Below are 22,501 nucleotides of genomic sequence, written 5' to 3'. Positions count from 1 at the left end.
GGATGGATACATGTTTCCCAGACCAGAATAGCCTAGAAAAGACAAGAAAAATTTCCACATATCAGAGATATGACATAGGAGATATTTATATACAAATATGTATGTAGATATATACAATCATAAAATATATATGCTTATAGATATAGAAAATATAATGAAATACATAGAGAGAAATATTTTTTGTAGTGAAAAGTATATTGTGAATGCAGGAGTCAACAATGACTAATTTGGAAAGAATAATATAATGTCTTGTATACATGAATAACTTCTAAAAATAGAATTACCATGGAAATGAAAAATTAAGGAAATAATTCAGAAACATATAAATTTTATAAATACCTCACTACATCACAGAAAATGTGACATACAAGGAAGACGTGATATCAAACTTAACCAGCAAAAAGGGGCTGGGAGGGTGACTCAAGGGCACCTGCATAGGCAGTATAAGGTCCTGAGTTTAACTGCAAGTATGATGAAAATAGTTTGCTTCTTCTTTTAATATTAACATCATTCGTGTTGTGAAATGTTTTTTGACATGGGGTTTCCTTGTAGTTTTATAATTCCCTTTGTATAAACTTTAGAAGTACTGGCCACATTAGCATAGAAAACTGTAACCACTTGATTGTCTCTGCCTTTGTAATGACTGAAGTGTCCTCGAAATTCTGTTTTCCAGGTGATGTGTGTAACCACTGCATTCAGCAGCCCCTTGAAAATAATCCAGTAATCTAGCAAATCCATATTTAGTACAGTTAACATATAGTAGTAACACGATATTTGATAGGTACACTAGGTATTTTTTCAATTTAATGTTCCCACAGCGTTTTTAATTGTTGTTGGTCTCCAGAAAATAAAAACTGGTAGTTTCTTAACTTTACATATAATCTAGTGGTTAACTTCCCCAAGCACAACTTATGTTATAACTTTTCAAAATGAGTTAAGTTGCCCGTTTCATAAAAGTCCTGACTTGCCTTCCTAAGAATTGACAAGGTAAAGACAAGCTCTTACCCATCGTTTTTAGAAACGGAGAATTCTGAATATAGTAGTCTGTTCAAGTGAACTGAAATGAACAGATATTGGCTTGTAGTTTATTTAGGTGGGTTTTTTCAATTTCAAAAAAGCCTCTCTTCCAAATAGAGTTCCTAAAAATAACCATGAGATAATAAGACATCTCCATATCTTACCACTACCAGAAAAATGTAAAAGATTGCCATTAATCCACCTGGAATAAACAGGTCAATTGTTGTTAACAGGACTCATAGATACTCTCATAATATCAAAAGTTACAATATTATATTAATTTTCAAGCAGAAAGTAAAAGGAAGAATTAGTGCAATTTGTAGGCAAAAAGAAATTGTTATTAAATAGTTTTACTTTCTTAATGAAGACCATTTCAAAGGATATTTTACTCTTAGAAGAACACCTTAAGAAATAAAGCTGCCTTTTGCTTTTAAATGTGGACTTTCACACTCTTAATAAAGAACATGTGGATAGGAAATAAGTTAACAAAATAGAAAGTAATAGAAAAAGATAGGTAATGAAGACTCAAGACATATCCAGAGAATGTGATATGACATGACTTTAGTAAGAAGGAGTCACTTCAAAGAAGATATAACAGTAAGAAAATAATTATCAGGAACTCGGTAAAATTCACGATATTGACTAGATTTTGAAAGGAATGACACTTGTTAGAATGCATAAAGTTAACCCTCAATGCCACATATATGAATGATTATTAACAAATATGCCATAGTCAGGTGTCATATACCAATTTATCTGCAAGAAAATGAAGTAATTAAAATTCAATCAACATTTTGTAGCAAAATATAAGTCGAGACAATTAAATTTCAGCCATCATATCCATGCTTGCTAATATGAAAAGAACCTAGAAAAATAATATTTCAGCAAATTGCGGAACACATTAGGAAATCTCTAAAGTTGAGGACATTTTGCAGGCTTTGATATAAACTCAATGTTCACCGAAACTGTGATAGAAAAGTGCAGGCAAAATGTAGAAAATGCCTTCCGATATTAAGTTATACAATTTGTAAAATATTTAGTAATGTGCATGGAGAAATATGCATGAGAGTGGTGAGGTAAAAACCTTTAAAGGTAGATTGCCAATACAGATAATTGTGAAGAAGCTGCATATTGAAATTACCATCCAGAAATGAGCATGAACATGACTGAAAAGTATATCAAAATTTAGGTGTGCCCCATATATCTTAATTGTTCGGAATTAAGTGTGAATGCCATACAAGTATAAAATGAGTGATGAATCATGTATGACATTGGAAAGGTCAATTGTTGGAGTGCTTTTTCTTGGGTGTTAAAGAATCGCTTTTATGGGAATTCCTAACGGAACATTGAAGTATGAAAAATTTTATGATGTCACAATGAGAAAGCATTTTAAAGTGCTCACAGATTGCCTGCAACAGAAATGAGAAATTTAGCTAAGTAAGGATTTTCAAAAAAGGACATATAAATTTGAAACTTATCACGCTACACTCCAATATTTAGGAAAAATATATAGATAACAAAAATGAAATTAAAAAATAAATACATACTATAAAATAAATGGTCACATAGGTGACACATAAATACACATCGATGTATACGTTAGATAAAAGGGAGAACTTCATCCTTGTATTTTTACGAAGAAAATAATCTAATCACATAAGTTTATACATACTACAACAAAATCACAAAAATTTGGAAAAACTATGAGAAAACACAAATTTAAAAATCACCCTCTACATCTATTTAGATACAGATATATGCTACATATTATTTCCAAATACAGGAGAATCACAAAATTACACCGAAATTTTGAAAAGGAAATAAGAAAGTATTTGGGGAAAAAACGTTGAAGTTGTTTGGGCTGGCTCTTCAGAACTGTGTATCTGATAGTTAAACAGGACTAGAGAGAACTCAAAAATTTTCTGGTAACACAATGACAACTTTTTAAATTTGAGAGCAAGGAGGGTAAATTGACAAAGAGAAATATTGAACTGAACATAAATGACAAAACTATTCTTGCAGAAAGCAATCATACTATTTGGAAATACTGTATTGGAATTTACAAGTTGAAAATAAGGTAAATTCTAAAAAATCATGAAACATGGAGAAAAGTAAGGTACAGGTGAAAATAAGACTAATCTATCAGTGAAACTTAGCCGAATGATACTGAGTAAAATCTTAAAAATTTAAGGGCTATTATTCCATCACAAGGAGAAGGGCACCCAAGAGAGCCCCATACCACAAGGAGCCCAGACTAGGATATTGATCATTAATACAAATCATTAAGTTATGCATACTCATCTCTGGATGTAAAATATACTGTGATAGAAAAGACTAAAACTAATTTGGAAGGATCATGTGTAGGGTGACACATAGTTAAGACAATCTCCTGTTCAATAAATAACGTCTGATTTCACAAAACAAGGAAGAATACCCGCAGACACTATACAGATATTCCGGCAAATACCAGAATGATTATAAATGAAAGATGCCAATCCATGTTTAATCTATTGATCTATATCTACTAAATTAACATAAATTCCATCAATACCAAGAAAATGGAAACTCTCTTACCTAGAATTTATAGAATTACAAACTCTGCCTATTCAACATTGTCCTTAGGATGATGAACAGGAAAATGCAGAATTTTGTGGAGGTTGACCACCACAATGAAAACTGCAAGGATGGATACATATTTCCCAGACCAGAGTAGCCTAGAAAAGACAAGAAAAATTTCCACATATTAGAGATATGACATAGGAGATATTTATATACAAATATGTATGTAGATATATACAATAATAAAATATATATGCTTATAGATATAGAAAATATAATGAAATACATAGAGAGAAATATTTTTTGTAGTGAAACGTATATTGTGAAAGCCACATTTTTAGGTTCTGATTTTTGTAATTGCATGGGCTTAGATAGTAAAAGAATGCCGTTAATGTCATTGCCACCGCATTGGGAGCCAGAGGGTCTAGCCTAGGATTTTACTGCCTAGTTGTGTGAATGGGAACAAGACACTCATGTATGAAATGGGAAGAATATATTAGATAATTTAAGGGACTGTTTATGTATTTTATAGACTTTCAGTAGAGGATAAAATAATTTGTCCATTTTAAAACTTAAGAATTTAAGGCATTTCAAAGGTACTGTTAGGGTGAGAGGCTTAGAAGCCGTTGCTTGCCTACTGCAGCTGCTTGCTCTTCAGAAGAGCTGAGGGAGCTTCTTAGAATATCCTCGTGTCTGGGGAACACCCCAGACGATCTGAAGTAATTGGTCTCCTGAGGGCTCTGGCATCTTACTGCTTCCCTCCTTTCCCTTCTCTGCTGCCCACATGACTTTAATGCCACCTGAGTTGAGAGGCACTGGCTTCACTGATGAGGACATTCTGGATTGGCAGCATCTTTCATATTGTCTTTACTACATGTTATTGTTACATTTGTTGATTGGTGGGTTGGAGGTGGAGGGGGAAGATGAAAATAGGTATAATAAAAATGTTTAAAAATATTTCACAATTTAAGTTATGCCTGCTTCTAGTGATTTCTCCTATCAGATTATCTCTATCACTAAAGTGCTGTCTTCCATTTCCATAGGTCATAGGTTTTGGATCTGTTAAAATTGCAGCATTCATAGCTATGGTAGGAATTCTGTCCATTGTAGCTCAGGTGAGTGTTATTTCACCTCTACTTTTCTTTAAGTTTTGTTTTTAATCTGACAGGCCCTGCTTCCTGAGGATCTCCTGCTATGGGACACTTGTACAACTAGAATATAACATCAAGTCCAGGAATCTGACTCATAGACCCATTCCTTCTTGACATAATGTTGAGGTCAGGATTAGGAGGAATTTCATTTCATAAAACTTTCAATAAGACTATTTGGAACTTCTGCCAGATCAATTCTTTCATTTGCTTTTAAAATAACTGAAGTTGTAAAAAATTACAAAATAGCTTTTAAATATTGAAAAATTAACTAAGAGAATGTTTCAGTATTACTTTAGTAGTGAAAAGGAAATAGAAATGAATAGCAATAACTGTTCTAGGTCTGTGTCTCCAGGACTAAATAAAATGAATCATCGTATTAGGATATACATAGGATTAAATTTTTCTTATCTGTTATAAATACGGAATCACAAAAGACAGGTCACATGTACTTTATATTAATTACATGCTGTCGTGCTTAGGTGCATTCAGTATTTGTTCCAGGACAGCCTAGGGGACTGCCTTGAAATGGCCACCAGGCCAAGGAGAGCTATTCTGTGGCTAATGCTTTCTGGAAGAACAAGAATGCTGCAAAATTCTTTCTCTAAGGCCTTTTGTTGTTATTTTTACTCTATAAGCAAATGTTAAACATTGGTCCTGATTTTGGTTTGTTTTTTACATTAACTCTAGTCTGTTAGCCCAGAGGTTTCTTTTACCTCACTCCATAACAGACTATCCCAACTAGTTACAGAGTATGTATTTATTAAAATCAAATTTACACCAATCCCAGCTTTTGTAAGACTGTTAAACTCCAGCAAAACTCCACATCTTCTTTAAATGTTCATCAGGGTTTACTGTTCTCCCATTGTTAAGTGCTTGGCATTTCTCCAGAGCCCTTCTCAGTCATCATAACTGGTAAATGGCTGACATAACCTTTTGGGAGGTGTCAGCAGGCTTCTCTGGAAGAAGGCCAAGAGCCCCGAATCCTAGGTCAGGGCTTAAGCCCCTGAAACTCTCCCCTTGCCCAGCCACTGAGGTCATAGGCAGGCAGTGTTCCCTCAGCAGTCTTTGGTCATCAGCGAATGAGTTATACTCTCAGAGAACACATTCTGAATTCGACCTTGCATTCACATTCACGTGCTCACATTTCTTGGGGTTGCCCCTTTTTCTTTGCAGACAGTCTTTCTTAGCATCTTGATGAGATCGTTGGGAAATAAGAATACTGTCCTCCTTGGCTTGGGCTTCCAGATGCTCCAGTTGGCCTGGTATGGGTTTGGATCCCAGGCATGGTAAGCCTCACCCTTAGATTCTCATGAAATTAGCAGAGCTGATGTGTCTTAGAGAGGAGCTCAAGCTGGCTGAGTGTGATGAGAAGAATCAGGTTATTTCACTGGTTTGCTATACTCACCATTTCAGAAACCTTCAGGCTTCATGTTAGGCAAGGGTGGAGCTAGATAATTCAAGATGACTTGTAAAGCTTGCCTATACCTCATCAGGCCTTCACTGAATCATTGCTTAACTGAAGTGTGTCCCTCTTCCCTCAGCCCTCCAATAAAGTTTTATGTCTGTTTTTTAAGCACATTTGTTAATTCTTAGGGGTATCACCTACATTCAAAACAAAAAGACAAGTAAAAATGACTGATTATAGTAAGCCTCATCCGCATAATTAACTGAGTGACCTTAAGCAATAATAGATATTGTGAAGTAAAGCATTTGAGTTTGGTGAACACTTAGATCTCCTCCAAAACCATGTGTATCCTGAGGCAGTTTTTAGTGCCTCGTTTTAATTCCCATAAACAGGAAGCAAGGTCAGAATAAGCCCTGTGGAATAAAAAGGAACAAAAAGAATCCTGAGCTCCATTTTGCTTTGTGGTTGCCAAATACTGCAGTCCCTGGCTCCATTTTAGACACCAGAGTTGTCCCCATTTTGCATATATACATGGCAGGCATAATTTAGAGAATTGATATGCTTCAGTGGCCAGAGGTTGGTTAATTGGGGAACAAAAAATAGGAAATTCTGTATTTCTTCAGAACACTCGCTCTTCCTGGGTGATGTTGTGCCTAAGGCTAACTTGGTTTTTTTTTTTCCTTTGTGGCATTGGGATTTAGAACTTAGGCTCAGGGCCTTGCACTTATTAGGCAGACGTTCTTCCTGCTTGAGCCACTCTGCCAACCCTGGTTGGTTCTTTTTTATTTTGGTCCTGTGAACAGTGGTCATTGGCCAATTCAGTCAAGACTCTTGCAGTATTAAAAAGACTTTGTCAGCATAAAGAGTTTTTATTTTTCAGTGGAACCATTCCAAGGAAGTCTGGCCCAGTGGGTCATAAGTGCATTTGGGCCTCACTTTATTCACACTCACACTTCATATTGCCTACAGACTCACACATAAGCCTTTCATTGAGAAAAGGAAAAGATCTGAGGGAATTGGGCTCTGTTTGTTCATTTGATGGCACTCTGCACTGTCAAAAGCTAGCAGGCTGCGCAGCTCAAGGGCAGTGTGAAGTGAGCCTTCGAGAAATACAAAAAAGATTGGAAAAAATCAGTGGAGAAATGTGGTATTTGTAGAAACAAGAGAAGTCCTCTTAAGAACTTCATTGATCAGGTATGGCAGCATATGTCTAATCCCATCTACTTGTGAGATGAAGACAGGAAGATTACAGTTCAAGGCCAGCCTGGGCAAAAGCTAGATTCTATCTCAAAAACAAGCTGGATATGAATTTTTAAAGAGCAAAAAAATAAAAACGAACATGAGAAAACAGAAGACGTTTGTACTTCTGCCACGAGTTCCTGGGTCTGACCACAGTCTCTCCTGTTGTTGTAGGATGATGTGGGCAGCAGGGACTGTGGCCGCCATGTCCAGCATCACGTTCCCGGCAGTCAGTGCCCTCGTCTCTCAGAACGCAGAGTCCGATCAGCAAGGTGAGGTTGTGGTCCTTGCTGTTTCCACTTTTAGCTGGGACTTCCCTGCCCAGAAGCACGAAGCCCTGAGCTCTCACATCGAGAGCAAGAGTGACAGCCCAGTGGTCCCTGCAAGAAGCATACCTGCTTACTTTGTCATACTTTAAACGTAAACTCAACAGGTCATGTTATCAAGAGTTAGAAAATACCCGTTTTCCTTCTTCAGCTTTGACTCCTTTTGTCAGGTTGTATCAGGTTTGAGCTGACTGTAATCGCATTTCAACAGATTGCTATTAAATGATAGCTGGTTACCAATGAGGTACTCATTAAATCACTACAATTTCTTTAATTTGAAATAATGAAAAGTCTGTGAACTTATTTGAGGAAGTGATTCTTTTGGAGGATAAGGGAAGTCCATGTGATTGTTGGTAATTAGATACAGTAGTGACAGGTAAGTTCTGACTGCTGTGTGGAGGGCAGACAGGCCATCAACCTTCTGCACTTCCACTTCCCAATCAGGTGGTCACTGCCAGAGCTAACCCTTTCCTTCTTCATCTCCTGATGACTCACCTTCCTGTAGTCAGCAAGTAGTGAGTTTTAGAGGATGTACTGTGTATGAATGTATACAAACATGTATGCAAACATACATGTCTACACCTGTGCATACGTGCATGTGTATGCAACTTGTGCCATCAAATTCAGGGCCTCACACATGCTAGAAAAGCACTCATAGTTAAAAGAAAAGAAAGCAATTAGCCACAAATCTGTGCATCACTTCTGGCTGCAGGAACTCAGCAGGCTGTGTGTCCTCAGGGAGATGTGTCTGGAGTGAAGTCCTGAGCCATCTGCAGAGGACTGTCCTGACTTTCGGGACATGAAATGTCTTTGATGATTTTTATGCTTATTCAGATTAGTACAAGTGTTTAAAGTATCAACATACAAAACTTTTGGATTACATTGTATTAGGCCAAATCATATTTGACTATTTCTGAGACAGAGAGATACCCATTTCACATGGTTCAGGCTAATTTTTGCCTGCCATGTTAGGAAGGTGAGAAATCTCAAAATTGGCACTTGTGGAATTTTTTCAGTGCACACCTGTTCTGAAATGGGCCTGGAATGCAGGTGCAGTTGTGAGCACTGAGTCTGCCTGAAGGTGTGCAGAGAGGAGGTGCTGCTTTGTATTCACATGGCCAAGGCTGTTGAGGCCAAAGGCAGATTTTTATTGGAAATGCACCATTAAATGAGCCAAGCAAGGAAATCTCAATCTATAGCATAATGGATACTACCTGAAATGGAAAATGCTAATTTCATATTTTATTATTCCTCATTTAAGGGCAGATCTAATCTAAAAAGATTTCAGAAACAGATCACTGTCATTTGGTCTCTCATAGACCTTAGTAGGTAGAGTGAGGGCAGCATTAAATGGACATAATAAAACCGAGAGAAGGTTTGTGTGATGAATGAAGATGTGATAAACAGCAGGTCTTCCTAGCCCACTTTTCTCAGCACGCTTTGCGCTCGGTGCAACAGATCTGTGTGTTGTAGTACGCAGTGCTGAGCCGCACACCTTGCAAAGCTGTCCAGAGAAGGCTGATGCCCCCTCTTTGTTCTGTTCAGGAGTTGCCCAGGGAATCATAACTGGAATACGCGGACTGTGCAATGGCCTGGGGCCGGCACTGTACGGCTTCATATTCTACATGTTCCATGTGGAGCTATCGGAGCTGGGCCCAGAGTTGACTTCAGATGATGATGCCCTACAGGTAACAGTAGTGAGTCCAGCTCTAGCAAAATCTTGGGACCTTGAATTTAGTTTTCTTACTTGTATATCGTTATTGAAGTTGACAGCAGTAAGTTCTGTGTTCACTGCCTCCTGAGTCAGGAAGGGATCATTTCAGAGATTTAATATCTTTATATAGACATTTTGTCTTAACTTTATCCAGATTCTGTTTTTACCTACACAGTCACTCTGATCAGGATGTTGTTCTCTGGCTAAGATCAGGCTAAATAAAATATAAGATAACCTGAAAATCTAGCTAAAAGTTGAGTGACAGTGCTTTTTCTGTTGTTTTTTGAAAAGAGAGGTTCAGTACAGGTTTCTCTGTAACACTGGAATTGGTAATGCTCATGTACATGCACATGACCTGAGGCCACAGAGCAAGATTGCAGGTAAATGTCTGCTGTTTTTATAGGCCTAGAAGCAGAGATGAGTCGCTCTGTGTTGTGTTCCAAACCCTAAGCTCTGTTAGAGAGTGCATTGACGTTTACTGAGTGTTTATGAGAAAATAAGTCACTTTTTGGTAGTGTGTTTTTTTAGGTCACCCAAGGCTAATATTGGGTTAAACAACTAAACCAAATTGGGACAGTCCCAGCACTCGGGTGGAGACAAGAGGAGATCATGAGTTCAAGCCCAGCCTGGGCTACAGTGAGACCATCTCAAAAAAAGAAAAAATAAACTAACCAAACTCCTCTTTGTGCTTGTTTCCCACCTCTACCAGGGAGCTCTCATCCCAGGCCCACCATTTTTATTTGGAGTATGTATAGTTCTTATGTCTTTTCTGGTTGCCTTATTCATCCCTGAATACCATAAAGCGAGTGGGGTTCAGAAACACAGCAGCAGCATCAGTGGCAACTTGACCAACACCCCGGAACAGGGCAGTGATGAGGACATTGAGCCACTGCTGCAAGACAGCAGCATCTGGGAGCTCTCCTCCTTTGAAGAACCTGGGAACCAGAGCACTGAGCTGTGAGTCTGCAGAAGAGGGGATTCCGCAGGCATCATCTCTGAGACGAGCAGGGAGCCACACCACACGGAGACCCATGGTGCTGGAGGGCGATGCTAGCAGCATCCTTCGGGCCAAGTTTAATAAGTGACCCTGTGTCCCCCACCCTCACTCCTCCCCTCCTCCTCTTCTTTTTCTTCCATTCTTTTCCGTTATGTTTGTACATTAGAACAAGGTAAGATTCAAAAAACTTCCCTGCAAATAATGTACAACTCACAAGGTTATCTGGAGTCTAAACTTTGAAACTCAAATGGAAAAAGTCCTGTCTCTACTAGAAGGAGCAGGAGTGACAGCAGGGTCTCAGTGCCCTTGTTTAGCAGAAGGTGCAGGCGGTAGTGGAACTGCCATCTTGGGCACAACTTCAGGTACAGAATCCTTTATTTCCTTCCCTTTTCTCAGAATTATTCCTGCTTACCCCATAGGTGTTGAGCAACCCCTGTTAAGAGTCACTCAGGATCTGGGATTTATTTCCTTTGTCCAAAGGTCAAAGGAAACCTAGTTTTACTCTCCCTTTATTTTCTCTCCTTATGCTTGTCTAAAATGAACATGGGTAATACTGATCAATGATCACCTTGGCCAGATAAAGGAAATCCTTCTTACAAATTCAAATCATGTTGAATTAACAACTCAAATTCCTGGGCCTAGTATCCTACTCTATCCAAGATGATTTTACAGAAGAAAAAAATACATCAAGCCAGGTGTGGTGGTGCACCTCTCTAATCCCAGCTACTTGGGAGGCTAAGGCAAGAGGATTATGAATTGAAGGCCAGCCTAGGCAACATAGTTAGACCTCATCTCAAAAAAAAAGCATTCTAGTGGCAACAAAGAAATTGGAGGATGCTTCTAAGAAAGTGTTGAGTTAGGCCAGGCCAGCCATGGAGCTTGTGTCCACATTCAGATTCATCACCCGGTGTCACTGTTTGCTCCTCCCCACGTCTCCCTGCACTGCTTCACGGCTTTTCTCATCATCACACTCCTGCCTTAACTGTCGTGTAGTATGCATTTGTTCTCCATCTTTATCTTCATCTGTTTGTCTGACTTTGGAATCTCATGGGAACACGCACATCAACTTACTTTCTGAGCTGTGGGGTTTAGTGATGCTCAACTCACAAGTGTCTTGCTAACTTTTTGAGATGTTTTATGGACAAAGAAATCTTTACAGATTTATATGTATTTTGCTGCACAGTAAATGGACCGTTAACTAGGGCCCACCTTTAACAAAGCACTCCTTTGAAAGTTTTATAGGTGTGAAATACATGTAGATATTTGTAAGGGTTTTAATTTTTTTGATGGGATGCTGTGTAAATCTTGTATTTATAAATGTAATGAAGGTATTGACAGAAAAAATATATACAACTTTTATAAAGGATTGTGTACTGACTGAATACATTTAAAAGAAAATATATTTTGAAACCTGTTCTGCCATGAACAGAGATAACATATCTTTTTACTATGCTGTTGGTTTTTAGGTTATGCTTCCTAATGCATAATAAATTTGCAATGGATACTTTTATGTCTTTTGTGTTTTTTAAAAACAAATTGTACCAGTACTCTTTTGGGTGGCTGCTAACTAAATTGAGATGGTAATCCTTCAGCTAATACAAAAGGGGTGTGTGTGTGTGTGTGTTCAAAAAAATGTTTTTAACAGGTTCCCTCCCTTGAAAAACAGATTATAATTATTTTTATTTTAAAAAGTAAGCCAGGTGTGGTGGCCCATGCCTGTAATCCTGGCTACTTGGGAGGGTAGAGATCAGGGGGATCATGGTTCTAGGCTAGGTGGGGCAAAAAGTTGGCAAGACCTTATTTCAGCCAACAAAAGCAGGGTGTGGTGTGCATCTGTGATCCCAGCTATGCAGGAGGCGTAAATAACAGGCTGGCTCAGGCATACAGTAAGACCCTATATTGAAAATAAGCAAAGCAAAAGGTCTGGGAGTGTGGTTCAAGTGGTGAAGCACCTGTGCAGCAAGTGCAAGGCCTGAGTTCACTGTGCTAAGTGAAGTAAGACACAAAAGGGCAAATACTGCACGACTTCACTTGTGAGGCCCTAGAGTAGTCAGGTGTAGAAAGACGGAAGGTAGGAGACAGTGCTGCCGGGGCTGGGGTGGGAGAAGGGAACTTGTTTAACAGGCACAGTTTCCTTCAGCAGTATGAGAAGCTCTGGGATGGTGGTAGTGGCTGTGTAACAATATGCATATGCTTTGTTACCACTAAAATGACTCAAATAGTTAACATTCTGTATATTTCATCACAATTTTTAAATGCTCTCATAGCATAAGTTATCAAATTCACCACTTTAGCCATTCTAAAGTGATTTCTATATATTCACAATATTACATGACTATCCACACTAATTCTTGAACATCTTCATCACCCCCAAAAAGAAATTCCGTATCTATCAGCAGCCACTCCCAATTCTTCCTTCCCCCTCATCTGGCTACCAGAACTCTACCTTATATCTCCAGGGGCTTACCTATTTGGCAGCATTTCATATCTCTTTTTTTTTGTTGTTCAGTAGCACTAGGTTTGAACTCAGGGTCTTGTGCTTGCTAGGCAGGCACTCTACTGCTTGAGCCACACCCCCAGCCCGTTTGGCAGTACTTCATGTGAATGTGATCATACAATGTGTGACCTCTAAGTCTGGTTCTTACACTTAATATGTTTTCAAGTTTCATGTATATTGTAGCATGTGTCAAAATTTTATTCCTTTTTAAAGCCAAATAACACAATATTCATGTGTGTGTGTATGTGTACTTTTTGGTTGTTAAAACAATGCAGCTGTGAGCATTCGTGTATAAGTTGGTTGTGTGAGCAGATGTACATGTGGGAGTGTAATTATTGGGCTTTGTGGTTATTCTACGTCTCACTGTTTGAGGAAGCACTGGGAGGTTTTCTGTAGTCACTGCACACTTGAATTTCCATCAGCAGCAGTGTAGGAAGGGTTCAGCTTCTCCATGTCATAGCCAGTACTTGCTGTCTTCTGTTTTGTTGTTTAAAGCCATCCTGGTGGATTTAAAGTGGTGTCTCATTGCAGTTTGGCTTGTGATTCCCTAATAACTAATAACTAGTGGTCTTGGGCATCTTTACAGTGGCTTTTTTGCCATTTATACAATTTCTTTGGAGAAGTCTGTTCAAGGCCTGTGTCTGTTTTTTCAATTAGGATATTTAAAATTTTTTTTGCATATTCTGGATACTAGACCCTTACCAGATACATGGTAGAGTCCACTGATGACAAAAGTTTAAAATTTTGCTCACATCCCATTTGTCTACCTTTTCTTTTGTTTTTTAAGCTTTGGGTATCATATCTTAAAACATTTCCAAATCCAAGTCATGCAGATTTTCTTAGTTTTAGTTCACGCATCTTGTATTAATTGTGTGTATGGTATCAGGCCGGGGTCCTGTTTCAATCTTTTGCATGTGGATATTAATGGTGCCTTACTTGTCAAAAAGACTTCTTTCCTTTTTGAATGGCCTTTGAACCCTTGTCAAATATCAAATAACCAGAGAGGGATGGGTTTGTTTCTGTACTTTTAATTCTATTCCATTGGTCTAAGTGTTAGTCTTTATGTTAATACTATACAACTTTTATTACTATAACTTTATGGTAAGTTTTGATTTTTTTTTCTGACAGTGCTGAGGATTGAACCCAGGGCCTTGCACTTGCTAGGCAAGCACTCGATCACTGAGCTACATCTCCATCCCTACAGTCAATTTCAAAAACTGGAAATGTGAGTTTTCCAACTTTGTTCTTTTTCAGCATTGTTTTAGCTATTTGGTATCATTTTTAATTCCATATGAATTTTAGTTTTCATTTTTCCAGTTTTCTGCCAAGTGAAAAATGGCTGCTGGAGCCAGGTGCAGGTGGCTCACACCTGTAATCCTAGCTTCTTGGGAGACTGAGATTTGAAGAATCAGCAAAGAGCTTGAAAGACCCCCATCTCCACAATAACCAGGGAAAAGTGGACTGGAGGTGTGGCTCAAGCACTAGAGCACCTGCTTTGCAAGCATCAAGCCCTGAGTTCAAACCCCAGTCTCACTAAAAAAGAAAAAAAAGCTGTTGGCCAGTACAGTACATTGCTGAGTAGCATGGGAAGATCAGGAATCTTTGTCTCGTTCCGGATCTTAAGGGGAACCATTGAATACAGTCATACATTATGTAACAACAGGGATATATTCTGAGAAGTGTGTCTGTAGGCATGTAAACATCACAAAGTGTACTTAGACAAATCTAGATGGCGTGGTCATCTAGGTTGTTCAGTTGACTTTTGGCCAACATCATTGTGTGGTCCATGACTATTTATTGGGTTTTTCATAAGTACTCTATGATGTCGCGGAACGTCCCCTCCATGCCTAGTTTGTTGAATGTTTTTATTGTGAAAGAGTGTGTGCTAGATTTTTCATCACTGAGACAAATACTAGAGAGAAACAATTTAAAAGTAGGAAACATTTATTTTGGCTCACTGCTTCAGAGGTTTTAGTTAATAGTCGGCTGAATCCATTGCTTTGGACCTGAGGTAGGACAGGACGTGATGGTGGGAGTGAGGGCCAGAGGCTGCTCACTTCATGGGAGGCAGAACGGGGCAGGGGTCAAGATACATCTTTCCAGGGCATACCCTTAGTGACCTACTTCCTCCAACTAGGCCCACTCCCAATAATGCCATTATTATGAATCCATCAATGGATTAACCTATTGATCAGGTCAGAGCCTTCAGTATCCAGTCACTTACAAAAGCCCATCAGCTGGCAACCAAGACTTTTTTTTTTCTTAAACTTTTGGTGTGACTGGGGTTTGAATTCAGGACTTCATGCTTGCAAAGCAGGCAGGTGCTCTACCACTTGAGCCACATCGCCAGTCCATAGTTTGCTCTGGTTTTTCTGAAGATGGGGGAGGGTCCTCTCAAACTATTTGTCTGGGCTGGCCTTGAACCACAGTCCCCTCCAATCTCAGCCTCCTAAGTACCTAGGATTACAGGTATGAGCTACTGGCACCTGGCTAGCAACTAAGACTATTTTAAAGCATGAGCCTTTTGGGGGACATTTCATGTTCAAACCATAACAGAAGGTTGGATTTTTTTTTCTAATGCTTTTTTTCCTCATCAATTGAGAAGGCTGATGGGTGGGCTTTCCTTTATTAATGTAATATATTTTGTTTTCTTTTTTGTTTTTGTTTTTTGAAACAAGGTCTATGTAGCCCAAGCTGGCCTCCAATCCTGAACCTCCTGCCTCACTTCCCTAGTGCTGGAATGACAGGCAGGTGCCACCACGTCCAGTTTAGTTTTAATAGTAAGATAAATCCCATTTAGCTGTGATGCTTAACTTTTAATATGCCGTTGGGTTTGATACGGTAGTGGGATTATTCCTGAAGATTTTGCATCTATATTCATGAGGCTATTGGTCTGTAGTTTGGTATACTTGAAATATCTTTCAGCAATGATTCAAGGGTCACCTTCCTCAGCAGGCCTGACTTTGGGGGACTGGAAGGAAAGGCATGAAAGTGCTAACAGGCATCTCATAGAATCCCCCAAACATAGCTCTTTTCCTCCATTGGTGTCAGCAAACCCATTTTTTCCTTGGGAATCAGTCATGCCAGCCAAGAGCAATTCCTTGTTTACTTCTGCTTCAGTAGCATAGGGAAGCCAACATAGGCAAATGACTGCTCTTCCAGTCAGAGGAAGCACCATGACTCACTCCCCAGCAGTGCGCGGGCTCGCAGAGGTGGGTTAGCAGGTGCGGATTTGGGCTCTGCCAGGTACCTTACCTTTGACTCAAAGCAGATGTTATATCCTGTTAGAAACCCATCTTTTAAGATTTGGGGTTTTTATTTTGAATTTTAAAATGTTTTGTTGTATAGAATAAGAGCATTTTATTGCATAAAGTGTTTGAAATTAAAACTTTACAGCATTTGAAACAGTGAGTGAATGATTGCACAGAATAGTTGGATTTAATTTAAAAACATATTTCTATAAGCATATATCAATTGAAGAATTAAATTCATTCAAAATAAGGCATAGATCTAACAAAATATGTAGAAAACCATAAAATCCTATTCAAAGAAATCAAAGATGACCTATGTTAGTGGAGACAGTCAGCAAGGTAAAACTGTTAGTCCCCAAACCAGTTATCTATAGAGTTACCCTAATTCTTACCAAAATCCCAGCATGACTGTTGCAGATGTAGACAAGCTACAAAACTCATACGGAAAACAGGAGTAGCTACAGCAATTTTAAAAAAGGGTAAAGGGACATCACATCACTCAATTTGAAGACTTACTCTGTAGCTATAGTAATCCAGATACCAGTGTCAGAGGAGGGACAGATGAATCCATGGGACAAAGGAGAGAATCCAGAAATTGCCACCCAAGTGCAGCTCACTGATGACTACATCATCATCATCATTATTGGCAGTACTAGGGTTTAAACTCGGGGACTTCTGCTTGCTGGCAGGTGCTCTACCACTTGAGCCACCCTGCCAGCCCCACCCAACTGGTTTTTGACAAAGGTACAAAAGAGAAGACGAGGGGACTCATGGGAAGCAAGGTCAGGAGGTGGAATGTTAATGTGTGGAGTTTGACTTGGAATGAGAATAAAGTCTTGCATTCTCTGAAGTTTATAAAAAGGAAGGAACATGCGGAAAATGTTTTCATAAACCCACGGAGTGGGAAGAGTGATGTGGAGGTTGTTAATTCACACCGGAGCGTGGATTTTCCTTTCCAACCCCACCTGAGGTTGGCTTCATTAAATCGAATCATTTAGGATGCATAAGAATGCAGAACATTAAAGATGAATGCATTACAAACCACTTTAAGTCAAGTGTATTTAATATCTAAGGTTTTCATTTCCTGTGGCTTTATTGGTTGTACATTTATAAGTGTTTTCATAGACATTGTTACCATCTTTTAAAAACTTACTGGTACTTGTCTTGAAAAACTGAAATCATTTTGAATCATTGTGTTCTGTGCTGCATTGACCACTAGATGGCATTTGTCGGTAATTTTATTTATTTATTTATTTATTTACTTATTTTTTAAGGTTAGGCCCAAAGCAGCAGATGTCAACTATCCAAGACTAACTGTACTCGGTGTGCTGTGTTTTAGATCTCCAGAATTTATTCATCTTCTAATTAAAAACTCATACCTATTGACCAACACCCCTCCCAAATTTCCCCCATATCTCAGCACCTGCTAACCACTGATCTTTTTATGAAACAGAGGTAAGTGTTTCTCTCTGGTGGATTCCATACATGAGACCTTGTGGTGTCTCTCTGTGCCTGGCTTATTTCACTTCATGTTGTCCCAAATGACTAGGACAAAAGGTGAGGGAGAAAAAGAGTCAATTCTCAACCCCAGAGAGATGGAGACTCCCGTTACCATGCTCCATGGTAGCTACTCAGGTTGCAAGCCCACCTGAGTAGCCCATCAGACTCCTTGGGCTTTTTCAAAATAGGCGGACTCCCAAGAACCTGCTGAGAGTGACAGTCCTGCCCAGAGGACTCATGCCATCACTTGCTCCTTGACGGCAGTTGCTGAGATCTCTCTGTGTCTCAGACATCGCTCAAGGGATGGCACTGGTAGCACCCAGGTTAAAGCCCTCCCCATGCTGTTTCTGTGTTCTTGATGTTTTCCAGCATCTTCTCAAATGCCTGTCACCAAGCAGATTCTAGTTTAGTTTACTTTCTATGAACATGATGAGGTGTTAGGGATTACAAAAGCAGCTTCAGCATTTTCTATATTTAAGCCATTGATCTTCACAAAAGCCTTGTGAAGCCTTGTGAAGTGCTACTGGAGTAAATGAAGCTGAAAGATACGTGTTGAGTAGAGAAACGCCAAGTTGTATTGAAACCTAGTATTTGACTGCTCCTGAGGCCTTGGGCAAAACACTTGATTTCCCCTAAGAGGTGCTGTTCTCTTACAGGAAGGACTATTTTAAGGTTTGATGACAAAAATTGAGACTTCTGACTTAAACAGTTAGTTTCCCTTATGCAGAAGTAACGTTTTGAAAGTTTTTTTTAATAGCTTTGCTTCCAGTGTTCTGCTTCAAGTATATGGTAACTAAGAATGTCACCTGATGCTATATATTGGCTTCCCACAATAGTCAGTCAGCTTGTATGGTAGCTCAGGGCTTAAGAGAAAGTGTTCCCAGGAACAAGGAAGGCAATGACCTTTTATGACCTAGCCATAGAAGTCATAGGCAGCTGGGAAAACGATATCCACATGTAGAAGACTAAAACTAGATCCCTCTGTCTTTCACTCTGTACCAAAATCAACTCAAAATTGATCAAAGACCTTTGAAACTTTGAAACAGCTCCAGGAAGTAGTAGGAAATATAGTGGAACATATAAGTATAGGGAACGACTTCCTAAACAGAACTCAAAAGGCTCAGCATCTAAGAGAAAGAATGAACAAATGGGACTGCATCAAACTAAAGAGCTTCTGCACAGCAAAGGAAACAGTCACCAGACTCAAGAGACAGCCCACAGAACAGTCAGCTGTCTTTGCCAGCTACGTATCCGCTAAGGGACTAATATCCAGAATCTACAAGGAATTCAAAAAACTCAACTCCCAAAGAATCAACATCCCAATGAAGAAATGGACACATGAACGAAACAGGGAATTCTCAAAGGGAAAGGTACAAATGGCCAGTAAATACAAAGTGTTCAGCTTCTGTGGTTATAAAAGATGCAAATCAAAACAACACTTAGATTTCATCTCACCCCAGTTAGAATGGCCAGAATCAAGGGCAATAATAACAACAAATGCTGGTGAGGATGCAGTAAAGTAGGAACCCTTACACACTGCTAGTGGGAATGCAAATTAGTACAATCACTAGGGAAAGCAATATGGAGATTCCTCAAAAAGTGAAAGATAGAACTGCCATATGATCCAGTGATACTGCTCCTGGTCTTCTACCTAAAGGAACACAAGACAGGATACAATAGAGACACCTGTGCACTGATGTTCATCACAGCACCATTCACAATAGCCAAGCTCTGGAAACAACCATCGATGCCCTACAACTGTCGAATGGATCAAGAAATTGTGGTATATATATATATATATATATATATATATATACAATGGAGTGAATAATGATATGTGGTTTGAAGGTAAATGGATACAATTGGAGGATATCATGTTATGTGAAGTAAGCCAGGCTCAGAAAGACAAAGGCCACATATTTTTTTTCATATGTGGAAGATAGATCCAAGATATATGCATATACACAAAACAATCATAAACAAAGTCAGTTGTAGAACATGTTTGTAACAGTTGAACTACTACTCTATGGAGCTCCGGGAAAGAGGGAAAGGAAAAGAGAATGATAGAGCATCAGTAATATCGCATACCATAAAGATGTGAAGGTAGAGGATGTAAGGGTGTGTATTAAAAGCTGTTGAGAGATGGAGGGTAGGAGGTAAAGGGTTAAGGGTTAAGGGAGAGAATTAGAACTGAACAGACCAAAGTAAAGTATAACCACAGTGGGCATACATTGAGACACCCCTTTGAACATCAACTTAAATATTAGTAATGAATGACAGAACTGTAGATAGGTACAGTGTGTGGGGGGTACTGGTGGGAGGGAGAGAGAAGGAAATTAAGGTGATGGTATATATGGCAGATGGACTTCATATACTTATATAAAATAGAACTAAGAAACCTTGCAAATGCTTTAAGTGGGGTGGGGAGGGGGCTGAGGTGGAGAGATGATGGGGGCAATGTAAATAATGTACAACATAAGTCTAATTGGAATTGTCACTATGAATCCCCCCTGTATAATGAATATATCCTAATTAAAAAAAAAAAAAGCCAGACATCATTGCTACCATACTGTGTTGTTGAAGGCAGTTGCAAGCCCACCCAGATTCAGAAGGATGGGCCATAGAGCCCACACTTCAAAGAATCTGCAGCTAACTTTGAAAATCACCATGTGTTGTAATGACAGGGTTTAAGATGGGAATAACTTACCAGATTTACATTTTAATTCAGTCCACCTGGGTGTAATGAGGAGCATGGATGTCAGGAGCCCAGGAAAGCATGAGGTATGAGGGTGTGTGTGTGTGTGTGTGTGTGTGTGTTTGTATGTGAGATAACTTGGGGAAGGAGAGTGGTAGTAGAGATAGAAATGAATGGATCCAGGAGATATTTAAGAGGTAAAAACAGAATAAAAAGAAAAATTTATAATGCTATGCAAATAAATGAGTAACAACACAAGGAAGGAACAAATGGAGTAACGTCTTATACTAGAGTGGCCTTAGCATTCCCATGAAGCACATTCTGAGGAGAAACAAACTGCAGTTCCTAGAACAACCACTAAGAAAATTACTCAAAAAAAGTTTAACATCAAAATAATTAAAATGGCATACTAGCTATTGAAGAAAAGAGAAGGTGCTATAGATAGAGTATAAAGAAAAGAGATGAGACATACAGAAATAAATAGCAAAATGGCTAACAAATCCCACCACAACATTAATTGCACAAATGTATTAAATACAAATTAATTCATTCAAAAAGTAGAGGTGGCAGCTACTCTGGAAAAGCTTGGTACTTGTTTAGAAAACTAAACCATAGTTTTAGTTTGTTTCCATAGTTTCATTTTCCTACAGTTGTTCTTTGAGCGTTGATCCAGAGAAATGAAAGTTATGTTGTCATAGAACCCTGTACACAAATGTTCACGGCAGTTTTATTCATAACAGCCAAAAGCTAGAATCAATCCTGATGTCCCTCACCAAGTGAATGGCTAGCCTGTGTTATATTCACACCATGGAGAAATATCACAGGTGAAAAGGAACAAATCATTGACGTGTGCAACAACCTGGATAGGTCCTGAAGAAACTGCCAAGGGAAAAGCGGGTGCCCCAAACTAATGAACATTATGGTTCCATCTCTATAACATCTTCAAAATCCTGCAAGCTGGGGAGTAGAAGGGGGACATCATCATAAAGAGCCAGCAAAAGAGAATCCTTATGGTGATGGAACTTCTGTTTTGGTTTTTGTGGTACTGGGATTTGAACTCAGGGCCTTGAGCTTACTAGGCAGGCACTCTATCACTTGAACCACACCTCCAGCCCAACTTTTCATTATCTTGCCTATGGATACACATATGTATACACATAAATATATGAATACACACAGATAGAAATGAGTATAGGGAAAACCAAGGCAATTGAATAAGATAGGTGGGTTCTGTCAATACCAATGTCAGGTCTAGTATGCTATAGTTTTACAGAATGTTAATATTGAGAGAAGCCAGGCACCAGTGGCTCACACCTATACTCCTAGCTACTTGGGAGGCAAAGCTGGGAAGGATCACAGTTTGAAGCCAGCCCCAGGCAAATAGTTGGAGAGATCCTATCTCCAAAACAACCCAACACAACATAGGGTTGGCAAGTGGCTGAAGTGGTAGAGAACTGCTTAGCAAGTGTGAGGCCCTGAGTTCAAACTCCAGGGCCACAAAAAAGGAAAGAAAGAAATCCTTTCAGTAATGGATATAACAACTAGACAAAATCAGCCAGTATGACTATCACTATAAACAACTTTTTTGCTATCTATACAACACTCTACCTTAAACTAAAGAATACGCATTCTTCCTAAGTACACGTGTAATTTCTCCAGAAGAGACCACATATAAGGCCATAGAGCGCAAAAATCAGTTCCAGTAAGTTTAAAAGGATTGAAATCATACAAATACATTCTCTGTCCACAACAGAATTAGGCATCAAAGGGAGTTATTTGGGGATCCACAAAAATTGGAAAATTATAAAAATTCCTAAGTAGCCCACGAGTCAGGTACAAAACATCAAGAAAGATTTAGAAATATTTCACGTCGAGTTAAAAAGAAACATTAATGGAACGTGGGCTTCTGATCTCTGGTCCAGCATGTGAGGAATAAGGAAGTTGCCATCCCACTCAACAATTGCAAAGCGAAACAAATAACCCTCTGACATTCCCAACGCTTCCAGCCCTCTTAATCTGTCAGAGGATGAGATCACAGGGCAGCTGCCTCCAAAGTGCGAGGCAGGCCAAAGAAAAACTCAACTTACTGGAGAAGAAACTCCCAAGCAGCACCTAGTGTCCACATGGGAAAACCTAAACTAATCCACAAG

At 39.1% G+C, this 22,501-nt stretch overlaps 1 protein-coding gene across 1 annotated transcript; it reads left to right on the top strand.

Moving 5' to 3' along the window:
* Positions 1-4,298: 4,298 nt before the first annotated feature.
* LOC109677380 (hippocampus abundant transcript-like protein 1) lies at positions 4,299-11,918 on the top strand. The gene is made up of 5 exons (XM_020153381.2): positions 4,299-4,691; positions 5,901-6,013; positions 7,546-7,643; positions 9,243-9,385; positions 10,121-11,918. Exons 1-5 carry the CDS (start codon positions 4,662-4,664, stop codon positions 10,370-10,372), a joined length of 636 nt encoding a protein of 211 aa, XP_020008970.2. The 5' UTR covers positions 4,299-4,661; the 3' UTR covers positions 10,373-11,918.
* Positions 11,919-22,501: the final 10,583 nt, after the last annotated feature.

Source organism: Castor canadensis, chromosome 13 (genome assembly GCF_047511655.1).
Source record: "Castor canadensis chromosome 13, mCasCan1.hap1v2, whole genome shotgun sequence".
NCBI lineage: Eukaryota > Metazoa > Chordata > Mammalia > Rodentia > Castoridae > Castor > Castor canadensis.
This window is presented reverse-complemented; position numbering and strand designations above follow the sequence as displayed.